Source organism: Hyaena hyaena, unplaced genomic scaffold (genome assembly GCF_003009895.1).
Source record: "Hyaena hyaena isolate Hyena2069 unplaced genomic scaffold, ASM300989v1 scaffold_381, whole genome shotgun sequence".
In the NCBI taxonomy this organism is placed as follows: Eukaryota; Metazoa; Chordata; class Mammalia; order Carnivora; family Hyaenidae; genus Hyaena; species Hyaena hyaena.
In genome coordinates, this window is record NW_024081012.1 from 1474690 (window position 1) to 1499520 (window position 24831).

General features: G+C 38.0%; 1 protein-coding gene across 7 annotated transcripts in view; it reads right to left on the reverse strand.

The window, feature by feature from the left end:
- Window positions 1–24831, reverse strand: part of GTDC1 (glycosyltransferase like domain containing 1) — a 329154-nt gene that overhangs the window by 47567 nt on the left and 256756 nt on the right. For all 7 annotated transcript variants that reach the window (XM_039250740.1, XM_039250743.1, XM_039250744.1 and 4 more), the window contains one exon: window positions 14930–15039. In XM_039250740.1, coding sequence (XP_039106671.1) covers window positions 14930–15039 — 110 coding nt within the window. The remainder of the gene's footprint in view (window positions 1–14929; window positions 15040–24831) is intronic.

Sequence of the window (24831 nt, forward strand, 5' to 3'; positions counted from 1 at the left end):
AAAAAATTTTATATGGTCATATGGTTTCTCTTTTTTTTCCTTAAATAGTTTATTGTCAAGTTGGTTTACATATAACACCCAGTGTTCATCCCAACAAGTGGCCTCCTCCATGCCCATCACCCCCCTTCCCCTCTCTTCCACCGCCATCAGCCTGACTCACTTTATAATCAATAGGATAACATTATATATCAATTCTTAAACTAGATCTCTCCAAGCAATGCCTTATTATCAACTGTACAGTGGAAGGAGGCTCTGGGAATAATAAAGTTAAAGGAAATATTAAAAACAATAGTTTTCTCATCTAAATGCAAAATTTAGTGTTTGTTATGATCCCTTTACTAGTTTAGCCAGTCAGTTAAGGAATTACTGAACATCAACTATGTCCTTAGTACCTAACTAGACACTAAAATATTTTCTTTTCCAGAATCAATATCCCTTTTAAGGCATTAAAAAAAAAAAACCAACCCAACATTATTTTCTGTTACATTTTTCAATTAATGAAGTTCATAAAATGAACATCAAGAAACTGACTCGTCAGTTGGTACAACTTTCGTTCTCAACACCATCAGTCTGACATTTTTCATAAGCGCTGAACACAGTTAAAACGTACTGTGAAAAAAAAAAACTTGCTAAATTACAGGGAACTTTGTGGGAAATAAAACCTTTTCAGAATTAAAACCAAATCAGAACTCATGATTTTAGTTTAATGCTAAGAATTTTCACTGAATAAAGTAAAGTACTACAGTTTGATTTGGCATTCTAATAGAGTGGAGATGATCTCTTATTCTGTAGGGCTGTTGCAGGATTAGAGGAAATGTACATAAAGCACCTAGCACAATGCCTGACACACGGCACTCAATAAACACCACCTATCATGATGTGTCCAATCCATTACTCTTAGGAGCTTTGCTTTCAGAACGATAATTACTGTACAAGTGCATTTCTTCATCTTATTACTATAAAAATGTATGAAAATGAACTTCTTTCTCAGATTGATTTGCCATGTAAAATTAAAAAGAAAACAGCATCACTTTGAGCATGTAAAAGATTTTTTGTGAAATTAACATCTAAAGCAACACACTATATCAAAATGGATTAATTGAATATATTCACAGATCAGTAATATCTCTATAACAATTTTGTCAAAAGGCTAGTCAATTGAATGAAACATACCCAACAGTACACCTACTGTCTGCAATGTGCTGTACTATGGTATTGGGATTAAGGGTGAAAATCAATTTAGACCAGCATTAAAAGGAACAAATAGAACAGAGAAGAAAGAAAATATCAGAATGCATCATCAAAGGCAATAAGATTATGTGATGTTATGAAAGCTTTGTTTCAATTATAAATAAGCCTACATACATGTGTACATTAGGTCATGATATAAATATATATCTTGGTGTGGATCACAGTCAAAAGTTTGCAAACATTGCTTTATTAGGATCTTTGGGTCACATGAAGCTGTATAAGATACAATCACCATCCTCAAACACCTAACTTACTGAAGTATGACAAATACATAGCTAAGTGTAAACAAAATCCCATGGATATTCAAAGATGGAAGGTAGCATATCTATCTGTTTTGGAGGTCAGGGAAGGCGGGTGAGATGAATCATGGAAGATGGGTTGAGCTTTGACAGGCAGAGGAGGGAGAGGGTTTAGGTAGCGACATGTGAGCTACCTTCAGGGGACACTCATGTATAAGGATTGAAGTAAGGCTAGGAAGGTAGTTGAAATCATACTAAGAAATCCAGACCAATGAGGTTGTCCTTTATTTGATAAAGGCAGGAGAAAAGGAGAAAGCAAGATGCATAAAACTCAAGGAAGTTTAAGTTAGCAAAGGCTTACAGGATCGAACATTGCACAACTGTTAGTCAGCCATAAGGGTGGCTGGAATAATTGTGACAGTCTCGATCAATGGTTCCCAACTACCTGAGAGTGGAGGTTGGGATTGGAGTGCATATAGGTATCAGATGATATGGCATAAAATATGTTTTAAAAAAGCACAATTATTATGCTTGTTTTCACAATAAGGAAGTGTCACTACATGAGATTTTTTTGCAGAAAGTGTCATTATGTGAAATTCCCTTGGGGGTAGGGACATGCACCCCATTTTAAAAGTTGACACACCCAAATCTCCAAGGTCTCTTCTAGTTCTTATTTTGAATGACTTGATTTTATGGAAAAGTAAACAAAGGCTGACCAGTGGCAGAGCTGCAACCAGACCCTGAGCCTTTTAAATTCTAGGATAGAATTCATTCCAAGGGAGCCTGGGTGGCTCAGTCAGTTGAGCGTCATCCGACTTCAGCTCACGTCATGATCTATCTCACAGTTCGTGGGTTCGAGCCTGCATCAGGCACTGTGCTGACAGCTGAGAGCCTGGAGCCTGCTTTGGATTCTGTGTCTCCCTCTCTCTCTGCCCCTCCCAGGCTCATGCTCTGTCTCTCAAAAATAACTATTAAAAAAAAAAGAATTCATTTCATTGTACCATTTTATCTGTAATGGTTTCCATTTTACAAATGGAACAGTTTAGGCAAGGAGAGATATAGCTGGAAAAACTCACTAGGTTGGATCCCGATATTCATTCCCTATTCTGCTGCTTTCTGTCAAGAGACTCCTGGGCTGATAAGGTATTGCAGGAAACAGGAATTTGTAAAATAAGCAGCCCTTTTACCGTAGTCCCTTTTTGGGGGCACATACACTTCTGACCACACTACACTCCAAATCATGACCATATATAACTACAGGGATTCAAAAAGATAGAATACCAAAGCAAGGCACAAAAGCCACATTCTAAGACCTCCTATCTATCAACCTTCTGTCATATATACATGTACAGGTTTTAAAAAATAGGGTTGGTTTCTAATTTCCTATTGGTTCATCAATGTCTTGACTTTTTCCCACTCATTATTTAATTGTTCTATGTCCTTGAGTCTTCCCCAGGTACACATTTCTCCTCTTTATGAAAATGAAAGAGCATTTTTCTTCAGTCGTGTTTTCATCGTTACAACTTTTGAGAACAATTTCATGAGAGATGTTTTGGGAGCTGTTTTCCAGAATGTATTATATTCGTGGTCTTCCCCCTGGTACGATGAATAAATGAATTTGCCTAGGGAGTGGCAAAACTGGCATTTCTGGTTTTGGTTAGAAAAGATAAACTTTGCATTTATGGAGGATGCAGGAATAGACTTCAAGCAGGCTTCAAGTTTAGGAGAGGAACGGAATCGAAGTGACTTGTTACCAGTTACTTATGTCTAGTGAGTCCCCTGAGCATTTGGGAGGGACAGGCGGTGGCAGAGTTAATAAGCCCTTCCTGAGAAAGGAAAAGAGAGTTTCTCAAGTCCTGAATGGGAACTCACCCTTATGGTGGGTACAAATGAGAGCTGGACCAGGGGAGCTTACCCTTGCCCTTCTAACTTGTAGCACTGCTGACTTCCGCTCTGGTAGCTGCCCCCATTTCAGAGTTTGTACTCTTCATTCACAAAGTGTCTTTGGTCAGGTATACCATGGCCCCTTACGGCAACGACTGATCCCAGTGCAGTGTGATATCTGCTTTGCAACAGATGGAATGAATACGGGTGCTCTGGGCAATTAGGACAGGAGGGGAAAGGGCAATGGAGGTGAGGCTGTGCCAGGGGAAGAAAGGGTATGGATATGACTATGTGGGGAGGGGCCGATGAATTTAAGCAAAAAGTAACACAAGACATGAAGATGGGTAAATGCACAGACATGCTTCAGACATGGGGAAGAGAGCTAGAATTCATAAGGGATTAGTTTGAGGTTGGGGTTTGAAGGATTTCATTTGTTACAAAGGAAATTCATGTTCATTCTGTAGAAAACCTGTGAGACACATTTCTCTCACTGTTACATTATTGTGACTCTCTTCTTGTATGGTTTAGGTTTAAAAAGAACTCTTGTAACAGTGGGTGCATAAATTGAATACCAAAATGTCCAGAGAACTGAGATCAACCTGAAACCTCTGTGGGATTCAAGGTGCCGGAAGATTAAGGGCAACAGCTGGGAGAAAGACAACAGAAGTGAGAGCAAGGGAAAGCAGTATTTCCATCGGATATATTCTCTGATGTGAAATCACCCAGTCTGGGGCGGCTGGGTGGCTCGGTCAGTTAAGCGTCTGCCTTCAGCTCAGATCTCACGGCTTTTGAATTTGAGCCCTGCATCAGGCTCTCCGCTGTCAGCGCAGAGCCTGTTTTGGATCCTCTGTACCCCCACTTTTCTGCCTCTCACCTGCTCTCTCTCTCTCAATAAACAAACAAACAAACATTAAAAGAAATACATCACCCTGTCAGATTACAGTAACTTACATAGCTCAGGAAAAGTATCTTACATTGCCATCACCAAACATGCAGATGTTTCCCCATAAACTGGCCCGTCTTCATTAGGATATGTCTTTACTTTTATTCTGGGGTCCATGCAACTGCTCTGTCCTATTCGTTATATTTATACTTAGTTCATTACTAGTTTCATTAGATTTCCCCCCCAAATTTCATTTAGTGTTTATTTCTTTGGATATCGCCGTCTCTAGTATTTATTAGCTATGTGACTTTGGGCACATTATTTAAGTTAAGCTTCAGTGTCTTTGCTCGTACATAGGGGACAGTAATTGTGCTACAGGGAGGACAGCTGTGATATCAAATGAAATACCAGGATAAAAGCCCTAGCCTTGCACTTGGCACAGAGTAAGAGTTCAGTAAGTTACTGTGCTTACAATATGTTGATGCTTTTGTAAACCTTCATCTATAATATATACTTAAAATCTACACTTAATTTCTTCCATGAATTTTTTTGTGCATTGAAGCTATTTATTTTATTTAATTTCTTGCTTTCTCTAAATATACTTGAGCTGGAATATTAATTTTTGTTATCCTCAGTTTGTTGGATATTAAGTTTACATACAAGTTGAATTTATCTCTGAATTCTCTATTTTTGTCCATTGTTCTGCTTTCATGCTTTTGAATTTGCAAAGTACTCTCTTAAAAGTTATCACTCCATAAACGTTCTGAATAGAGTAGGACATGTTTTCCTTCATGATTCTTTGGCTAGAGAATTCTCTGATATTCTGCCCATTTATTTCTTTGTTTTATATGAATTTTAGAAGTATGCTGTGAAGATATAGAAAGTATATTTTGCAATCTTTATTGGGATTTTGTTAAATTCATAAATTATGTTAAGAGATACTGTCATTTTTATTATTGTATTTATTCTTTCTTGTCAGGGGCACATATGTCTACATTTATAGAACCTTTCTTACTGTCCCATTATATCTTGTTTTCTTCAGCAAAGGACTGAGAGACAGACTTCTGTCTTAAATCATATTCTTGGGAAAGTGTTTTCCCCAATCATACTCTTAGGAAAGTGCCTATACGCTTATTCATAACAAACATGGGAAGGTGGCTCTGTCCATTAAGAATCTACCTCAAATCCATGCTACTTAAAATTTTTCCGTTAATGTTTATCTATTTTTGAGAGAAAAAGAGACAGTGTGTGAGTGGGGAAGGGCAGAGAGAAAGGGAGACACAGAATCTGAAACGGGCTCCAGGCTCTGAGCTGTCAACACAAACCTCCAAGTGGGGCTTGAACCCATGAACTGCAAGATCACAACCTGAAGCAAAGTCAGACATGTAACCAAAGGAGCCAACCAGGTGTCCCAGATCCATGCTATTTAAATGTGGCCAATATAAATTATTTTTCTCAGCTATAAACTTGGTTGAATGTTTACTATATTGATGTAAAGATTATGAAGTAATGTATTCAAAAGTATCTGAGTATGTTACAATATAAACAAGAGTATGGTTTAATGAACCAATGATAAAAATGTTGTCGCTTCACAGACAGTAAGATTCTAGAGGGCAGGAACCACATCTTCTACTCTAGGTGTCCACAGTATGGTGCTAGACCACGATAGGACTCAGCAAGCATTTCTACGTTAGGGGAATACGTAGGTAGTAAAAACATTTAAAAAAAAAAAATGGAGAAGGAAAGGTTTGAGGAGTGGCATGGTTTAGAGAAAATGAGTTTATTTAATCTTACTGACACATTTCTTTCATCTCATATGGAATCATCTTATAATTCAACTTTGATCAATATATTAATAAGCTTTTCTTCTGCTAGAATCCCCTTGTCACCAAATTTTATACCTTTGCATTCATGTGTTATAAGCTATTTGTATTCCTAGAAACTTTCTATTATTTTCCCCTCCTAGTGTAGCTGTTTTTCTGAAAACGAGATCGTAGCTGGGAGTGAATAGCGAGATGGGAGGGGAGGGAAAAGTTATATAATCATCCACCATTTGGCTCCAGAACTAAGGAGCAGGAGGGCACAGTAATAACCAGAGTCATGCCAGATGCTAACCAGAAGCCTTCCACACACTGTTCTTAACCTCAAATCAAAGGTGAACCAGACGATTTCTGTCTGCCCAAACTGTAGTTCACGGTTTTACCTTCCTGGCAACCTTTCTGGTACCCCAATACCTAACGCTGAAACATTAGAGGGAAAGAAGAGCCCTTGTTGTAAGGCTTTGGTTCTTCAAAGAAAAAAATTGTTTAGAATTATCATTTGTGGGAAATTACTAAGTATGCAAACACATTCCATTGACTTGATAACTTAAGTGTTTGCTCATTATTTTTAAACCATCAAGGGTTAAAAATGTGACCCTGTCATGAGAATTGGTCAAAAGAGAAATATTTGCATTGAGGAGCTTCTGGGTTTTTGGGTTCATTTGTAATATGGAGTCTGATGGATGCTTTATGTAGCAGAATGATCTTTCCATTTTCTGAATTAAAAACAATACCAATAACATCACAAATAAACTTTTGAGGTTCAGCATTATTAATGTCTTCTTTGGATCCAAAATGCATTAAAGACTCACTCCATATTAAAGACTCACTCCATATACGGACTCTGAAGGGAAGCCAATGAATCTTAGAACAAAATCGCCGTGGTAGTTAAAAAGGACTTTCTCCCAAATTAATTGTACTGAAATCCACATTATAACTCACTGAAGTGCATAGGGCAGGTGGCTTTACTGTTAGTATTTCTCTTTCTCATCTTCTCCTTTGTATTGTATAGATGGATTAACTGAGGCTGAGAAAGCTACAGGACCCAGTCCCAACCTGATCTTCTGACTTCAAATCAGGGTTTCTCAATCTTGGCATCACTGACATTTTAGTCTGAATAATCCTTTGCTTGGGGGTGGGGGGGAGAGGGTTGTCCTGTGCATTGTAGAATATTTAGCAGCATCCTGGCCTCTACCCATTAGCGGTGAGTAGCACCCTACCCCCAGCAGTTGTAACAATTAAAATGTCTCTGGACATTAATTCCATTCCCACAGAGGCCAATTTGGCTTCATATTGCTCTGTCTTCTGGTACACAGTTGCTAGATGTGTCTTCAGACACCAGCTAGGTTGTTTCTAGCAAGAAGACTGTGGGCAATACTCTAATATTTGTTAAGAGTTCTTTACTCAGTGGTGATAGACTCATTCAGATTAAGGCAGATGTCTTGGATAGGCTTGGTTTTCTTTCTAATGAGCCACGGATGCATATTAAAGAACAGTGTTATTCACGAAATATTTCTGCTCTCCCCTATTCCGGGTTCAACTCAGGGTTGTATTTCCTGGACCTGACTATAGTTTTGCAGTGCCTTGCTAAAAGTTCTGGCCAAGGCATTCAGTGGCCACTGAATTGTTAATGGGAGGATCTCCTAGTTTTATCTTCCATCTGGCATGGTAACTGGCAATGTTTGAGATGGTGATTGTTTGGGTCACTCTGTGAGGTTGGGTCCCTGAGTGACCATAATGGATAGAATACTACTGACCACCTATAATAAACATACAGCATGAGTAAGAAATAAATCATATGTTTTAAGCCAATATGAGATTTTAAGGTTGTCCATTAGTTTAGCAGAACTCAGCTTATTTTGACTGATGTAAGAGCTGAAAAATGAGAAAAAGATTAAAAAATAGATATATTTTAAATCAAGGTCTCCTATATTAAAGTAGAAAATATAAAACCACTTAGAACTTCCTTAAGTCTTAGCGTTCTCTATTTTCAGTCACTAACTCTCTAGTATTTGAAAATAGTTTCAGTGTAGATTTCTACATGCCTGATATGGTATGTAAATTGTATTATTCTATTACACCAAACTCATTCTTTCATTCTTTCAAATAATATTTATTGAACACTAAATATATGCCAACTATTATTTGGGGGTATCTTTAAAACGAGGATGATTCTGCAGGCTACAATGTATTGGAGATGGACTGACAAAGTCTGAATTATAGCTTCATCACCAGATGGGAGGGTGATTTCAGGCAAGTGACTTAGCCTCCCTGTGCCATACTTTTCTCAGCAGTAAAATGGTGATCACAGTAGTGCCTAAGTCATAGGGTTGTTGTGAGGAGTAAGTGAGGCAATGCACAAAGAGCTTAGACCAGTGCCTGGCACATGCTAAGTATTCAAGAAATGACAGTTTTCATGTTTGTAAGGAATGTTCTAGTAAGTGATGAATAAAGGTCGGATATGGGACTACAAGTTGCAAATATCACAGAACAAGTCTGCTTTATTCTAAATGTCTATCACAGTGCTTCGCACAAAGTAGATATTTAAAAAAGTGCTTGGCACAAAGTAGACATTTAAAAAAATTTTTACTGAACAAATAGAAGCATGTAGGGATGAGGAGACTGACTTCTGGTTCTACTCCTAACCCTGCCATTATCTCCTGCCTGTCTCACCCATGGTGCCCAGCTCTGAGAACCTGAATATCACTGTGTGAGACTTCTCTACTCTTTTGTAAAGTGAAAGGATGACCTGGGACACCTGGGTGGCTCAGTTGGTTGAGCATCCGACTTTCAGCTCAGGATATGATCTCAGAGTTGTGGGATCGAGCCCCATGTCAGGCTCTGTGCTGAATGTGGAGCCTGTTAGGGATTTTCTTTCTCCCTCTGCCCCTCTTCCACGATCTCTCTCTTAAAAAAAAAAAAATTAAAAAATGAAAGGATGACACAAAAGAGCTATAAACAATGTATCTATAAACTAGAATTAATAATCTTTATCATACTTCTCAGGAAAAGGATTATAAAACTTTACAACAATATAATTTGAAAATAATCAACATACTTGAAAATAATCAATAGTATGGAAACTCTACAATGTCGCTCTCTTACAGTTTTAACATTTTCAAAAGAAAGTTGATGGAGATTGTTTCATGAAAAGGGGAGTGAAACCCATTGGCATTAATGCCATTACTCAGATGTGCTAGATTTCCCTAAGAGGTCTGTGGTGAGGAAAGGAGAAGAAAGTTGGATAGAAAGTAATTAATGTACAAGCTTGCAACTAGAAGTGAATAAATTCTGGAGATCTAATGCACAGCATAGTGATTACAGTCAACAATACTGTAATATATACTGAAGATTTCAAACATTCTCACCACAAAAAGGAAATGATGATTATGTGATATGATAGAATATTAAGCTAAAGCTATAGTCGTAATCATATTATAACAAATAAATGTATCAAATTAACATGCTGGACACCTTAAACTTATACAAATGTTATATATAAATCATATCTCAATTAAAAAAGCACAAAAAGAGAGTAATGAACGGTCATACAGTCAGATAGTAAACATTTCTTCGTTTTCCAATACATCTAAGCTTACGTGTGAAAGAGAAAAGTTTAACTCACAGGCAGTGCAATCAAAATGACTTAAGCCTTCAGAGTATCGGTTTCTCTACCTATCAGGTTGGATCATAATACCTACTCCATTGTGCTTATCATGGACATTACAGAATATAATGTGGCAAAGGACTAAGTAAGAGGCAAACTGTCAATAAACTGCAGCAATTAATAGCATAGTAATCATTATTATTGAAATTATCGACAAGAAAACTACTTTCTTGCAAACATTAACAGCATTCAGAGTAAGTATTCTGGCTGACATTAGAGTATGTAAGTTGGTTTACGATATGGGTTTTAGATATGCTAATGTAGCATCTAGAAGAGATAAGAGGCAAATAAATGTATGTCTGCTAGGTAACCTTTTTGTGAAGTGCTAGATGGCAAGCTGCGGAAAAATACGTTTAAACTTAGAGAAATGATTTGGAAAACAAGAACACATAAAACATTAGCATAGTGGTAAAAAGTACTACCTAGCTATGTGACCTTACTTAATTTCTCTGTGACTCAGTTTCCCAAGCTGAGAAAAGTGGAGATAGTAATACTGAACAAGACTGCAATGAAAAATTAGAGTTAACATTTGTAAATAGCTTAGAACAATGCCTGGAATACAGTGAGTGCTACAGAAGTGTTTGTTCAACCAGGACAACGTTAAGAACAGCTGAAAACACAAAGAATGGCCTGTTAGGAGAACTCTGGAGTAAAGACTGGCAAGGTGGCCTTCTAGAAACACAACCTGGAAAGCCACCAGGCTCGTTCATCCACCCGCCAACTTGGATTGCTTTTGTGAGCAAGGTGCAGTGCTGTGACCATGAAGAGAGCGGAGTCACGTCTGGAAGGATAGAGTGGACTAGAGGCTAAGGCAAAAAGGAGCCTCAGTTGAGACTAGAAATATCATAGGGAATGGGATACTCCTTCCTCTGGGTTTCCCAGGCATTCCCTAATTATTTCACAGCTTCTTAGGGACCTGTTAGTTGTCCCTAAGTGTCCCTAAGTGTCTACCCAAGGCAAAGCTCCCTGAAGGTAGAGACCAAATCTTCTTCACCGTGGAATTCCTTTCCTGAGTGCTTAGCAAATATATGCTGAAGTCAAGCCAAAGTTAGGTAATAAGGTTAGACCTATAACTAGTGAGCACTCGGTACTTGGGCCCCTAACGCTCCCCACTCCACTTTCAACCTTCCATACTGCTCTAAACAGCTCAATGTGAATGTGTGGGAGGGGGAGACTGTGATCCCAAGACCACGGCCCTAAGAGTAAAACCTCAGTCTTTTCTGTAGTGCTAGCTTAAAACTACTAGATAGTAAAACTGGCTGAGAAGCCTTTTGCTTAGGGATTTCTTCCAGCCACACTTCTCAGTCCATCCACAAACACCTCAATGCTGCCACACAAAATTGAACTCACCAGCTTTGCAAATGAGCAGAATTTTTCTTCCTTCCTTCTACAGCTATCCATCTTTTAAATTCATTTCTGTGTTTTCCTTGAGAATACCTCTGTCACACATCCCTCTCACTAATCTCTCAGCCACCACCACAAGAATTACATTTGGATTATCACTGTAGTGTCTTACTGTGAATCTGCCTACATATCACTGAAAGATAAAGCTTTCTAAAATACAAGTTTCATCACATTTCTTTTCTGTTCAAGATCTAGGTTCCTTATTTCTTACTTTTACCTAATCTACTTTGATTATCAAGATCCTCCATACTATGGTTCTATTCTACCACACTTCAGACCAAAGCTTCCAAATTCATTTTGTGAGATTAGCATTATTCTGATACCAAAAGCAGACAAGGACATCTGTCTCTCTGTCTCTGTCTCTCTCTAACACACACACATTACAGGCCAATATTCCTGATGAACATAGATGTAAAATCTCTCAACAAAATACTAGCAAACCGAATTCAACAATACATTAAAAGGATCCTATAATTTGATCAAGTAGAATTTATTCCAGAGATGCAAGGAAAGTTCAATATCTTCAAACCAATCAATGTAATACACCACGTTAACAAAATGAAAAATAAAAAGCGTATGACCACCTTGATAAATGTAGAAAAAGCACTTGACAAAATTCAATACCCATGCATGAAAACTCTCAATAAAGTGGGTAGAAAGGAAATGCACCTCAACAAAATAGGAGCTATATATGACAAACCCACAGCTAACATCATACTCTACAGTGAAAGCCCATATGTAGAAACCGTTTCCTCTCAGATTAGAATCAAGACAAGGATGCCCTCTCTAGCCAGTTTTATTCAACATAATACCAGAAGTCTTAGCCACTGAAATTAGGCAAGAAAAAGAAATAAAAGGCATACAAATCGGACAGAAAGAAGTAAAACTGTCCCATTTGCAAATGACAGAATAGTGTATATAGAAAACCCTAAAGAGAATACCAAAAACTGTTGGAACTAATTAATTCACTGAAGATGCTGGATACAAAATTGATATATGAAAATCTGTTGCATGTTTACACACTAATAACAAACTATCAAAAATAGAATTCAAGAAAAACAATTTCATTTATAATCACGTCAAAAAGAATAAAATATCTAGGAGGAAATTTAACTGAGAAGATAAAAGACTGATAAACTGAAAACTAGAAAACATTGGTGAAAAAAACTGAAGTAGACACAAATAAATGGAAAGATATTCTATGCTATGGATTGGAAGAATTAACATTGTTAAAATGTCCATATTACCCAAAGCAACTCACAGATTCAATGAAATTCCTATCAAATTCCAATGACATTTTTCACAGAATTAGAGCAAATAATTCGAAAATTTGTGTGAAACCACAAAAGAACATGAATAGGCAAAATCTTGAGAAAGAAGAATAAGGCTGGAGGTTTCATGCTCCCTGATTTCAAACTACACTACAAAGCTATAGTAATCAAAACAATATGGTATCATCATTAAAACAAATACATAGATCAATAGAACAGAATACAGAGTATTCTGGGGAAGGAAAAGACACTTCAGCAAATGGTGTTGGGAAACTGGACAGCTACCTGTCCAGAATAAAATTGGAGCACTGTCTTATAACACCATAAATATTAAGTAACTCAATATGGATTAAAGTCTCAAGTGTAAGATCTGAAGCTATAAAATTCCTAGATGGAAACATGGGCAGTAAGCTCCTTGATGTTGGCCTTGGTAATTTTTTTTTTTTTTTTTTTGCTCTGACTCCAGAGGCAAGGGAAACAAAAGCAAAAATAAACAAATGGGACTACATCAAACTAAAAAGATTCTGCATAGCTAAGGAAGCCATCAACAAAATGTGATGGCAACCAATGAATGTGAGGAGATAATTGCAAATCATATATCCAATAAGGGATTAATACTAAAACATATAGGGGCGCCTGGGTGTCTCAGTCGGTTGAGCGTCTGGCTTTGGCTCAGGTCATGATCTCACGGTTTGTGGGTTCGAGGCCCGTGCTGGGCTCTGTGCTGACAGCTTGGAGCCTGGAGCCTGTCTTCAGATTCTGTGTCTCCCTCTCTCTCTGACCCTCCCCTGCTCATGCTGTCTCTCTCTCTCTCTCAAAAAAAAAATTATAAAAATATATAAAGAACTCGTACAGCTCAATGACAAAAAAAAAAAAGAACCCAAAAATCTGATTAAAAAATGACAGAAGATTGGAATAGACATTTTTCCAAAGAAGACATACAGATGATTAATAGGCACATGAAAAAGATGCTCAACGTCACTAAGCATCAGGGTAATGCAAATAAAAAGCACAATGAGATATGTCCTTATACATATCAGAATTGCTATTATCAGAAAGACAGGAAATAACAAATGTTGAGAAGGATGTGAAGAAAAGAGAGCCCTCATGAACTATTGGTGGGAATGTAAGTTGGTGCTGCCACTATGGAAAACAGTATGGAGGTTCCTCAAAAAATTAAAGACAGAGCTACCACATGATCCAGCAATTCCACTGCTGGGTATTTATCCAAAGAAAACAAAAATACTAATTTGAAAAGATGTATGTGTCCCTATGTTCATTGTGGTAGTATGTACTATAACCAAGATCTGGAAATAACCTAAATGTCCACTGATGGATGAATGGATAAAGAAGACTTGGTACATGTACACACACACACACACACACACACCCCACAGTGGAATAGTATTGAGCCATAAAAAATAAGCTCTTGATATCTGCAACATGGTAGGCCTTGAAGGTATTATGCTCAGTGAAATAAGACTGACAGAGAAAGACAAATGCTGCATGATCTCACTTATATGTGTAATCTAAAGAAAACAAACAAAACAACCTCTCCCAGCTTCCTAGACACAGAGAACAGTCTGGCGGTTGCCAAAGGGGAGGAGAGTTGGGGGTCGATATGGATGAAGGAGATTAAGGGGTATAAAGTTGCAGTTACAAAATAAGTAAGTCATAGGGATATAATGAACAATATGGAGAACACAGTCAATGATATTGCATTAATTTTGGAAGGTGACAGATTCCAACTAGATTTATATTCGTGCCTGTTTCCACCATGTATACAAATGTCAAATCACTATTGTACTAATACAATAAGTAATATAATATCGTATGTCAATTATTCCTCAATTAAAATAATATGAGCAATTAAGCTCTTATGAAAGAGGTCAGAATGCTTGTCTTATGGACCCACACATACCCACTGAGGATGAGGGTGTAGGGAATGGTTCTGAAAAGGCTCCATGTGGCATGACGGATGAGAAGACCTGATGCTATCAGCTTCAGAGTTTCATTTGTTTTCTCAACTCCATAAACCAAGCATAGGCCAATGATAACGATGAAGTGGACGAGGGCTACTCCACATTACAAGCCTGGTGCCAAAATGCTTTACACAGTCCACCTTAACAGATGGTAATGTATTTCGGCCATTACCAACGTGAGGAGGATTCAAACCAGTGACCCCAGAGGTGAGAGGTTGTACATCCAATTACAAATTCCCGCTTTCCTTAAGTGTTAAGATGCCTAAAGCAATATATTTTATTTACATCAAGTTACATTGTATAAACTATATTTGATAAAAGAGATGACTTCACGTTCTCAACTTAAATCAAAGAATGCTTACTTAAGTATTTTTTTAATTGAATCACACTTTAATGCCATCGTATAATCTTTTGGTTAACAGTGCTCATCTTGATTATTCTAACAAAGGGAAACATGGAAATTAATACTTAAGTTGTAGAGCTTATGTCATCTATAACATTGCACATTAGAAAATTCAGAAGAGATACCTGGGACATCTGTGAAGGTTTCTCCAAGGACAGACACATGGAAATTGAGTCCTAAGTCCTTAAGATGCATTAATACCTTAAAAAAACTCTCCGGATCTTTATCGTGCTCCCTGGAAATAAACACACAAAATATAACTTGTCAAACCTTAGGGTGTTTGTTAGGAACGATGTTTTCACTTCTCACAGTATCAGTTCCTTTCACATCTATTGCCAGTTAAGAGAGCTTCTGACATCCAAGCAGAGAGTTTTTTTCCCTATAACCTTAAATTGTAGCATCGGCATTGAGTGATTTCATGAATGTAACTTCTCTCTCATGAATCAAAACCCAGTTCTATTGAAATCTTAAGGCTCTGCAGCCTTTTATGAAAGGAAAAAAATCTATCTTGTTTTTCACATTTTTTTGGTTAGACTATAGAAAGTCTAGTGTATTTTCCTTTCTCCTAAAATGGTTAATTTTCCACTTAACATGGGTTTTTAACAAAAGAAAAGACCAGTCTTCAAAGGACGATTCTCCACTGATCATGAGAATGTACCAAAGATGTTTTTCATTTTCATGGGTCTGAATACCTTCCTCTCACATTTACTGAGCCCCTTTGTGCCCACAAGGAATGCACAATTTGGGGAGCGAGATTACAGACTCTCTCACTAATCTCTCATTTTAAATAATTGAATGGAGAATTATAAATACATCAAAAGGGGGTAGGCCTGAGTCTAAGTCCACTGAGTATTAACTCAGGAGTGGAGGTTAGTCAACTCATAAAAGAATAGTAATAAAGATAATTCTTTCATTTAGTAGAGGCTTTGAAAAACAAGGGTTATTTTTGTTTGTTTAGCTTGTCAGTCTTCCCTATAAAGACAGAGTGAGGGGCTAAAGGACATGAAAATTTAAAAAAAAATAATCATTTCAAGAAATCACATTAAGATGAAATGAGTTATTTTCTACATTCTAAGGTGTGAATATTTTGGTATTTCTTGCATTTAATTGCACTGTTTTAAATTATCTTATTTCAGACAGATGTGGACCAGATGTCTTCAAAATATTTGTTTTTTTATTTATAATTCAGAATTTTAACTTATTTTTTTATATTGCAGAGAAATAGTTATATATCAGCAATTGAATTTCTCATTTACCAACTAATTATGTAAAATAAATCTGTAAATTGATCAAACTGCTATATGAAATATGAAAATTACATCATTCAGGAAATCTCATGAAAAATGACATCTGCAACCCTAAATGTGTTAATTCACAATTCAGTCAATATTTTCAGTATCAAGAATTAAAACAAATGCATCTTTCTGATTAACATTTTAAAACAGCATTTACAATTTTATGGAATTATAAGATCTTAAAGAATTTGAGTTCTGTATTAAAATAATACAGAGCTTATTTTAAGCTCTGTATCTCTTGATTTGAGTTACTTCAAATAATAAAGGACGCAATGGCAAAATGCTCGTCGCTTCTTTAAATGATGCATAGTACATACATGTACCACTGGGAAGTTCCTGGATAGTTCTCATATAATACTGTATATTCTGTGGGCAGGAACAAAGACTCAAAACAGTTTGAAAGGAAAGAATACACCATATGCTGTCTTCAACCATATCAATCAAAAAGCTGCCACCTAATCTGTAATATGTTCTTTTAGTCTGATTCTCTTGGAAATACTTAGATGAAAAGAATGGAAACAATATAAGGTAATATATCTTAAAGAGAGAGGAAGACTGTAGGGAAATCCAGCCCCTCTCTTGCCTAAATTTTTCATTTTGAGTTTCAAAAATTTGTGCTACAGATCCTTAAGAGAATACTTATTCTAAATATTTCCTGCTGTTTTGTTTGTTGGTTTGTTTTGTATTAAACTTTAAATAGATGTGGTTTGGGGTTGGGAGGAAGTTTAATTGGGGAGAAGTTGCAGTTCTTAAAAGATTCCAATATGAATATTTTCAAGGCAGCAGTCTTTATGAACCTATATTTTCAGTGTTTCTATACAAGATAAATACATTGCAATCCTACTATATCCTTTTGATTTTTAAAAATATTTTTATTCAATTTATTTAAATGAAAAATAAGGCAGCTCACCCATTTCTTTAGATATTTTTATAGGTGGACAAAAGCTTTCATATTCAACAGTCACTTTGCATAAGAACAGAAAAGAGATTTGTATGAATCCCTCTCATGTTTAAACTATAATATGGACGAATTTTAAAGTGAGATTTTTCTTCCCCAAAATTATCCCTCAGGAAAAGAGGCATTTTATACTCAAGTCCTCCTAACGTCTCTCACGATACTGGGCACTCTCTCAATTACTTTATTTTGAACAATGAGCTGTTTAGGGAAGTTGCATTAACCTGAAACAATGCCTACTGGTGAGAGTTTTGGATGGTGTTAGCAGTCATTCACTTGATGAAGCTGGTAAAAACAGAAGCAAAGGCATATGTTAATACTGACTTAGTAATTATTTTGAGAGGCATGACCTAACAGTTCAAAGTGTTAGGTGTCGCTGAAAACAAGTATTTTAAAGATCACTAAAAAAAGTCATAGAATAAATGGTTATTGGAGATCGTGAGTACTAAGTGGGTTTTTGTAGCTGAGGAAAAAATTTCCAATGATGACAGTTTCCCAAGTCTTGCACCCCAAGCAGCTTAGACGGGGTTCCAGATGACAGGTGCTGGAGACATGCCAGCTTCCTGAAAAGATGGCACCCACCATACTGATGTCAAGAATGCACGGGAGGGGGAGTTGGGCTAAAACTGTTTCATTAAATTTAAGGGTGGGAAAAGAGCAATACTTCTAAAATTATTTTACATGGTATGTGCTTTAAAGTACTATTTATGTCTAAATTAATAGATTACATATTATAAATATTACATTTATTTCATTTATGTCCCTCTAAGTTACATAGTCAATTTTGCTAAAAATTTCTCAGTTTTCTTCTTAGAAAAATGGGAAATTTCTTAACATTCAGATGGTTATTAAAGATGCCGTGCACAGGGGCACCTGGGTGGCTTAGTCGGTTAAGCGTCCGACTTCAGTTCAGGTCATGATCTCATGGTTCGTGAGGTCAAGCCCCACACCAGGCTTTGTGCTGACAGCTCAGAGTCTGGAGCCTGCTTTGGATTCTGTGCCTCACTCTCTCTCTGTCTCCCGTCCCTCCACTTGCACACTGTCTCTCTTTCAAAAATAAATAAGCATTAAAAAAAAAAGATGCTGTGCACAGATACTTTTCCACAGCCATACATTAGGGCACGAATCAATTGCAGGGCCCAATATATTTTGTTGAGTCAGGAACACATTCTAAATACCCAATGGGTCATCCCTGGTTTATCCTTAGGGGTTGTGCTATAAATGTTTCTTTTTTTTCTTCATGTTTTCTATTGTTTAATACAGAGTTTTAAATATAAATCATTTAAAAATTTTTTAAATGTTTATTTATTTTTGAGAGCGAGAACAAGAGAGAACATGAGCAGGGGAGGAGCAGAGAGAGAGGGTGACACAGAATCTGAAGCAGGCTCCAGGCTCTGAGCTGTCAGCACAGAGCCCGACGCAGGGCTTGAACCCATGAAAGGGGATATCATGACCTGAGCCAAAGTCGGATGCTTAACCAACTAAGCCACCCAGGTGCCCCAAATATAAATCATTTTTAAGGCTTTTAAGGAACTACCTTCCTCTAACATTCTGCCATAAAATTGCATTCATAGGAATTTTGCCTAACTTTGGACCATTTTCAGTATTTATAGTAGCTTAATTCCTCATTTCTTGTGACACCTCTACATCTGACAGCTGTCCATAGAGCAAACTTGATTGAGCACAAAGCATTCTCGAAGATGAGTCAAAGTCCAAGCTTCCCACAATCCCCACACTCTTGAATAGGTAAGAATGAAACAGTCTGGCTGGGAATGAGTTCTTCAGCAGCCCAACTATGGCAGAAGCGACCAGCACGGAAATATTTCAGGCTTACTGGAAGCAGCAGATATAGCAAGAACAGCTTTTATTCCCAAATATTATTCAGAACATTTGAAAAGCATAAACTGTTTCCATGTGTTTTTTCTTCCTATATCTGTTCTCTCTCTGTTGCCTTTCCCGTTTAGTTTTGTAGAGCTAAATTTCTTCTTATTCCTCATTTAACATTCGTTCAGTAAATATTTATTGAGGATTTCTAAGTTCTCCATACTTGTCACTTACACTAAACTGTTACCCTTTCCTATTTTCCCACATAACTTTATACTTATGGAATGCAATCTCTTTGATCTAGTTCCTTGTATTGCCTGGGCAGAAAACTGGCTCTTTACCCACGCTATTGTTTCCCAGCATCACGTCACTCTGGACTGAGAGCTTCATGAGGGAAAGATAAATGATGTCTGTTTTGTTCACCGTAAGTATCCAGTGCCCTGCCAAGTAGTGGTAGACTTTACTTACGTTCATCCATACCCGGTTCTTTTCTCCTCTGGGCACTCAGCAGACTCTGCATTCAACCACTCCCAGTAGGGGAGGCCACAGATCTAGTTCTGGTCAGTGGGTTGCGAGCTGACTGATTTGTGTCACTTTCGGTGGAAGTAACTAAGATACTGGACCCAGTATCTAAGTCCTGGATAGTACTTTCTCAGGTGCAGTGATCCCTGGGGAGGTCTTGTGTTAAGATCATTACGGTAAATGAGTAAAGCGGTCTGGGCTGCCACGTGGAGGCAAAGCCACCTCAACATGCAGCAGACTTTGAGTTAGTGAGATAAGTAAACTTAGTGAGATGGGGAGGGGTGTTCCTTCCTGCAGCTTCATGCGGCCTATGCTGACTACTACATTATCTGTGGCACAAAATTTGCTGCTCAGAGCATATGTGTTGAATCAATGAAGACATGGAAAAAATGAATGACATTTGTAGAGCTCCTGTTATGTTCAGGTTTCCATGCCAGGCACCTGATCATAATCTTAGTTAAGCTTCCCCACAAGTGGTCAAACAGAATTATTCCTCCATTTAAGATCACACAGAAGAGACTGAGTCTGCATTTGAAATCATGTCTCATCAACTGAAAGTCATTCTCTTTCTATACAGATAGTCTTTGATTCTTCATTTCTTTTATTTCTTTCTTCCTACATATAACGAGAAGAAAAAGAGTTGGCACCTTCAGTCCACAGTTTTGTTTCTAGACCATTAAGCCCTGGACATTCCTTGGATTCTTGTGACTCGAGGAGGGAACCCATTGGATAAAAGAAGGCAGTAAGAATATGTGGAAGTAATAGAAAATTATGATCTCTCTCACATCATGGTCTCAAACTTCCTTCCCTTTCTGATACACTGCTAACCTCCACCTTTACTTCCTCATCATGAAGTACTGCTTTACTTCCAAATTCCGTGATATGACCATTTACTTTTCTACTGTCCTTTCTAGGGCCATAAACTTTTACTCTCCTCCATAGGCCTGCCATACCAATAATCTGACTAGTTTCTGTCCACATGTGCTGTTTCTGCTTCTTCAACGCTGCTTCAAATAGGATTCAATCAATACTTTTAGCTGCCGGTTTCTCAACTTCTCTGTCTCTCTCAGATGCTACTAGTGCTTCTCTTTGTCTAACTCCACCAGACCTCCCCACCAATATTTACTTATGGCTGACCAAGACCAAGACCATCCCCTGTGACTCTCTCTGAATATTGTTCATACTGCATTCTGTCCTTTAACTTTACTTTTAGGGGAAGAGTGGAAGGTGCAGTTCAGAGAAAAGCGGCTCTGCCACTGACCAGGTATGTTCATAACGTCATACAATATTAGCTTCTGCATCCTTAAAATGGGGTAATAATAATACCCACATTAAAAAAAAAATATAGTTGTTAGGAATGAAGAAATGCCTGGCACCCTGGAGATATACAATAAACTCTCATTCTCTTCTCTTTGGTATTTGTAGTATTTTAACATTTAAGAGATGTTAATCAATTAATTCCATCTCCTTTCCTCCCCAGCACACTTGAGATGCTAAGATATTTTATGTCCATTGCTTCAGGAAAGGCATGGGCCAGGCATGGGCATGGGGGCCTCCAACCCCCACCAAAAAAGGCGGGGGGGAATCCTCTTGGTTGATTACAGGAGCAAAAATACATGTAGAAATGGTAAGGACTTCAGACAGGGACAGGTATTTACGCAAAATGCTGCATGAGTGTAGCAAACACCCTTCTACCCTGTGTCGCCGTTTCACCTCTAGATAAGAAACACGAAGGACTGGTGGAAGAGAGTTGAGGGGAAAGAACTTTGAAAGTCCCAGAAACTGTGCACTATACTTCCTGGGCTAAAACCGTGGCGGGGAAGCACAGCTGCAGAGAGCTAGTGTCTGAGTGCGTGTATCTGGGCACACAGCATGGGGTGGTGTGGGAGAGATTCCTGAGCCGTGGTAGGCAGAATGGAGGAACCAGGGCTCCCATGAATGTCATGGAAGAATCACAGGGCACCTGGCAGACAGGCAGAAGCAAGGGCTCCCTCAGCATTGGCCTGTGCAGAATGAGGACCAGGAAAATGGAAGACAGGATCTTGAACTACTTGAGCTTTCTGTTACCCTATTGAAATGGGCCACTGCACAGAAATTAAGTTATAGAAAAATAAAATTCTAATTTATGCATATCGGGGTTTCATGCCATCTGCACATTCATATTCTCATCTTTCCTTTTAATAGCAGAGGAAGAGACGTCTGCCTTTCAAAATTCAAGGTCTGTTAGAGTTCCAGATCTTCTACCTTGCTTCTTGTTGAGACACCTGTGTTCTTATATCCAACTTCCTTCCTAAAGCCTGCAGTCCTATTCTCTGCTCTACAAGTTCTTCATTTATGTCTTTGACATTTTTAGGCAACCCCTCTTACCTGATAACAGTTAGTGACAATAAGAGTTCCAACAATGTACTATTTCTGGGTGACTTTTCACAGATCTTCTCATCTTAGAACATGAGCTATGTCTGTCTTCTCTCCTGCCTGTGTTTTCCCTACAACTTTGCTCCCTTTTCTGTACTCTCTCAGCTGAAATTGTTCTTTAACAATACCAAGTCCCACCCCGGCCCCATTCATTCTCATGATCCTCATGTTTTTGCTCGTACATTTGGCACCAGTGACCATATTCTTCTTTCTTAGAAATGATACTTGCTTGTTTTCTAAATAGTGTGTTTAGACTACAACCCAGTGACCTTCTCCGCAATTCAGTATTCCCACCCATTCCATCCAGATGGCCATCCAGTGAAAACAAATAATTTTTTCCCATTAGATCCCATGACAGGATTACCTTTAAAATCTCCCCATTGCTAAAAGCTTAGAACCCTTAGATAGTTTCTCTTCCACAGTGATTTCCCCTCTTCCTGGACACTGTATACAATACTTTCACTCAGCTATCTAACGTGTCAGTAAGCTCTCTTTCTCTGAAACTTTGGCCATGAAGCCTGCAGATACCCAGGCCTCAAAGAACCGGCAGGCCATGAAAAACCTTAATGAAGATGAATTGGGTCTTCCCCATTCCCGGGATGTTAGTTAAGTGGCATCCACTTATTATGCATACCTTTTTTTTTTTTTTTTAAGTTTATTTATTTATTCTAAGAGAGGGGAGAGAGGCAGACAGACAAGGAGAGAGAGGGGATCCCAGGCAGGCTCAGCACTGTTAGCGCAGTGTATTACCTGAGCCAGAATCGAGAATCAGATGCTTAACTGACTCAGTCACATACTTTCAAACCACTACTATGTATGTAATTACTTCCTCTCAGACCTGGGAGGTTCTATGGAACTAAACTCTTTTCCCAGTTCATTACTAAGTCTTTCTATTTCCCTGGTGACTGGGGCTGTAATTTGAAACTGACTCATCATTTATATTTTCTTTTGAATTATAACATTCCTAAGACATATGTAGGAACACATTCAAAACTGCTTGCTAGTATCCTGAGAGCAACCCCAGCAGTTCACCTCCCATGGTTAGAAACTTCTTCCAGGATTCAGTCCAGGAAACTCTCTGACATCCCTGAGAACTCTGTTTCTACCTCTCATATTAGAAGATAACATTATTCTTGTTTCCTATTTCACCTTGTCGGGAAGCTTACAGTCAGATTTTAAAGGGCTCAATCTCAGGGGTGCCTGGGTAGCTCAGTTGGTTGAGTGTCCAACTTTGGCTCAGGTCATAATCTCATGGTTTGTGGGTTCGAGCCCCACATCGGGTTTTGTGCTGACAGCGAGATCCTCTCGCTCACTCTCTGACCCTCCCCCGCTCGCAGTGTCTCTCTTTCCCAAAAATGAATAGAAAAAAACTTAAGCTGAATTTCAGTATCTATGAGATGGAAATAATAGTGCTGAAAGCTTAATAAGGGGGGAAAAATCAATGCCTCACTGGCTGGACTCAATGGTAGAAAACGTATTGCAGGGAATAGAATCCATGATCTTGAGATAAAATCGAAGTTACTTAATGTGAGCATTAGTGAGAAAATAGACCAAAATTTGTTTTAAAATAACATAAGAAAGAACTGAAGCTCAGAGACCCAGTGGACAAGAGCCAACATTTGAAGCATCGGCATCCCAGGAGGTGACCCTTAGTAATTTCTTACAGCTGCATGTGAACCTACAATTATTTTAACGCCCATTTCAATTTAAAACAAAAAGCATGCCCAGTGTAATAACATACAAATAATTCAGAAATATATGACGTCTGTAGTGAACGCCCCTATTCTTTACCCTTCCTGATTTTACTCCTCCGGTGTGACCATTGCTTAACAGGTGTTTGGTGCGTAGGGTTCCTGACCTATTTCTAGGCGTATGCAAACACAAACACTTGTGTGTGTGTGTGTGTTTACATATACCTTCCTCATTTTATAAACATACCAGTCGTTCTGCACTTTCCATTTTCACTAGCTGCATGATGGACATGGATCTCTGTCAATGCATATAGATATTTCATTTCAAAATGTTTACCTCGTATTTCATAATTTTAAGTAAATTCTCCTCCTAATGGACATTCGTTTCCCATTTTTTGGGAAACAATACTACAACTAATACTACAAGTGAAATCTAGTGCATTCTATAACATTCAAATTTCTCTTTTGTAGAATCGTTAACTCTTTCCGGTTTTTCCTCTTGTCCTACAAATGCAGCCATCCCACATCTCTAACCAAGACCCTTTCCCCTCTTCCTACAATGTTCACTGTACTTCTGGAACTATCCTACTTTTAAAGTTTCACCTGCTTTGCCTTCTGCTACATTGCATGTTCCACAAGGGCAGAACTCATGCCTTTGTTTACCCAATATTCCCCATGTCTAGAACAAGGCTGGGCACACGGTGTAAAAAGTTACTACCCTGAATTGACTCTAAGTCTAGATCAATTCTTGTGAGCCTAATCTTCTTATTCCCATCTACTGTAGATTATGATTTCACCATTTATATTATCAGGTGGATATTCAAGTCTTCACTTGGCCCTTCCAATGACAACTCATCTATAATACTTAAAAACGAAACACTGCCCTGTCAACTAGCATTAATGACTAAGCTCCTTTCTAGTATCAGTATGTCCTTATTCTCCCAGTATTCCAGGATCTCAAGCCTGACACATTATTGAATGCAGAGACTGCTTCCAAACTTGTCCTGCCAATCAGCTTACTGCCAACTTTGCCATTTTTTCCTCTACAAATAATTTAAGAGTTGTTTGATAATTTCCATTTGTAAAGTACGTTATCACCTCATACCTTTATACCACCACTGAGCTTCAGAACCCTCTCTGCCAATTCAGCTTCCAAAACATTGTTTATTTATCCTCTTCAACATGATTTGCCTTAGATTATCTCTTCTCTACAGTAACTAAAAACCATTAAATTGAAATTAAGCTGCCCTCCAATATTTATATATTTCCATCCACCCTTGCTATCACCCCAATAAGCAATGGTATTCATATTCATTTTCATCCTT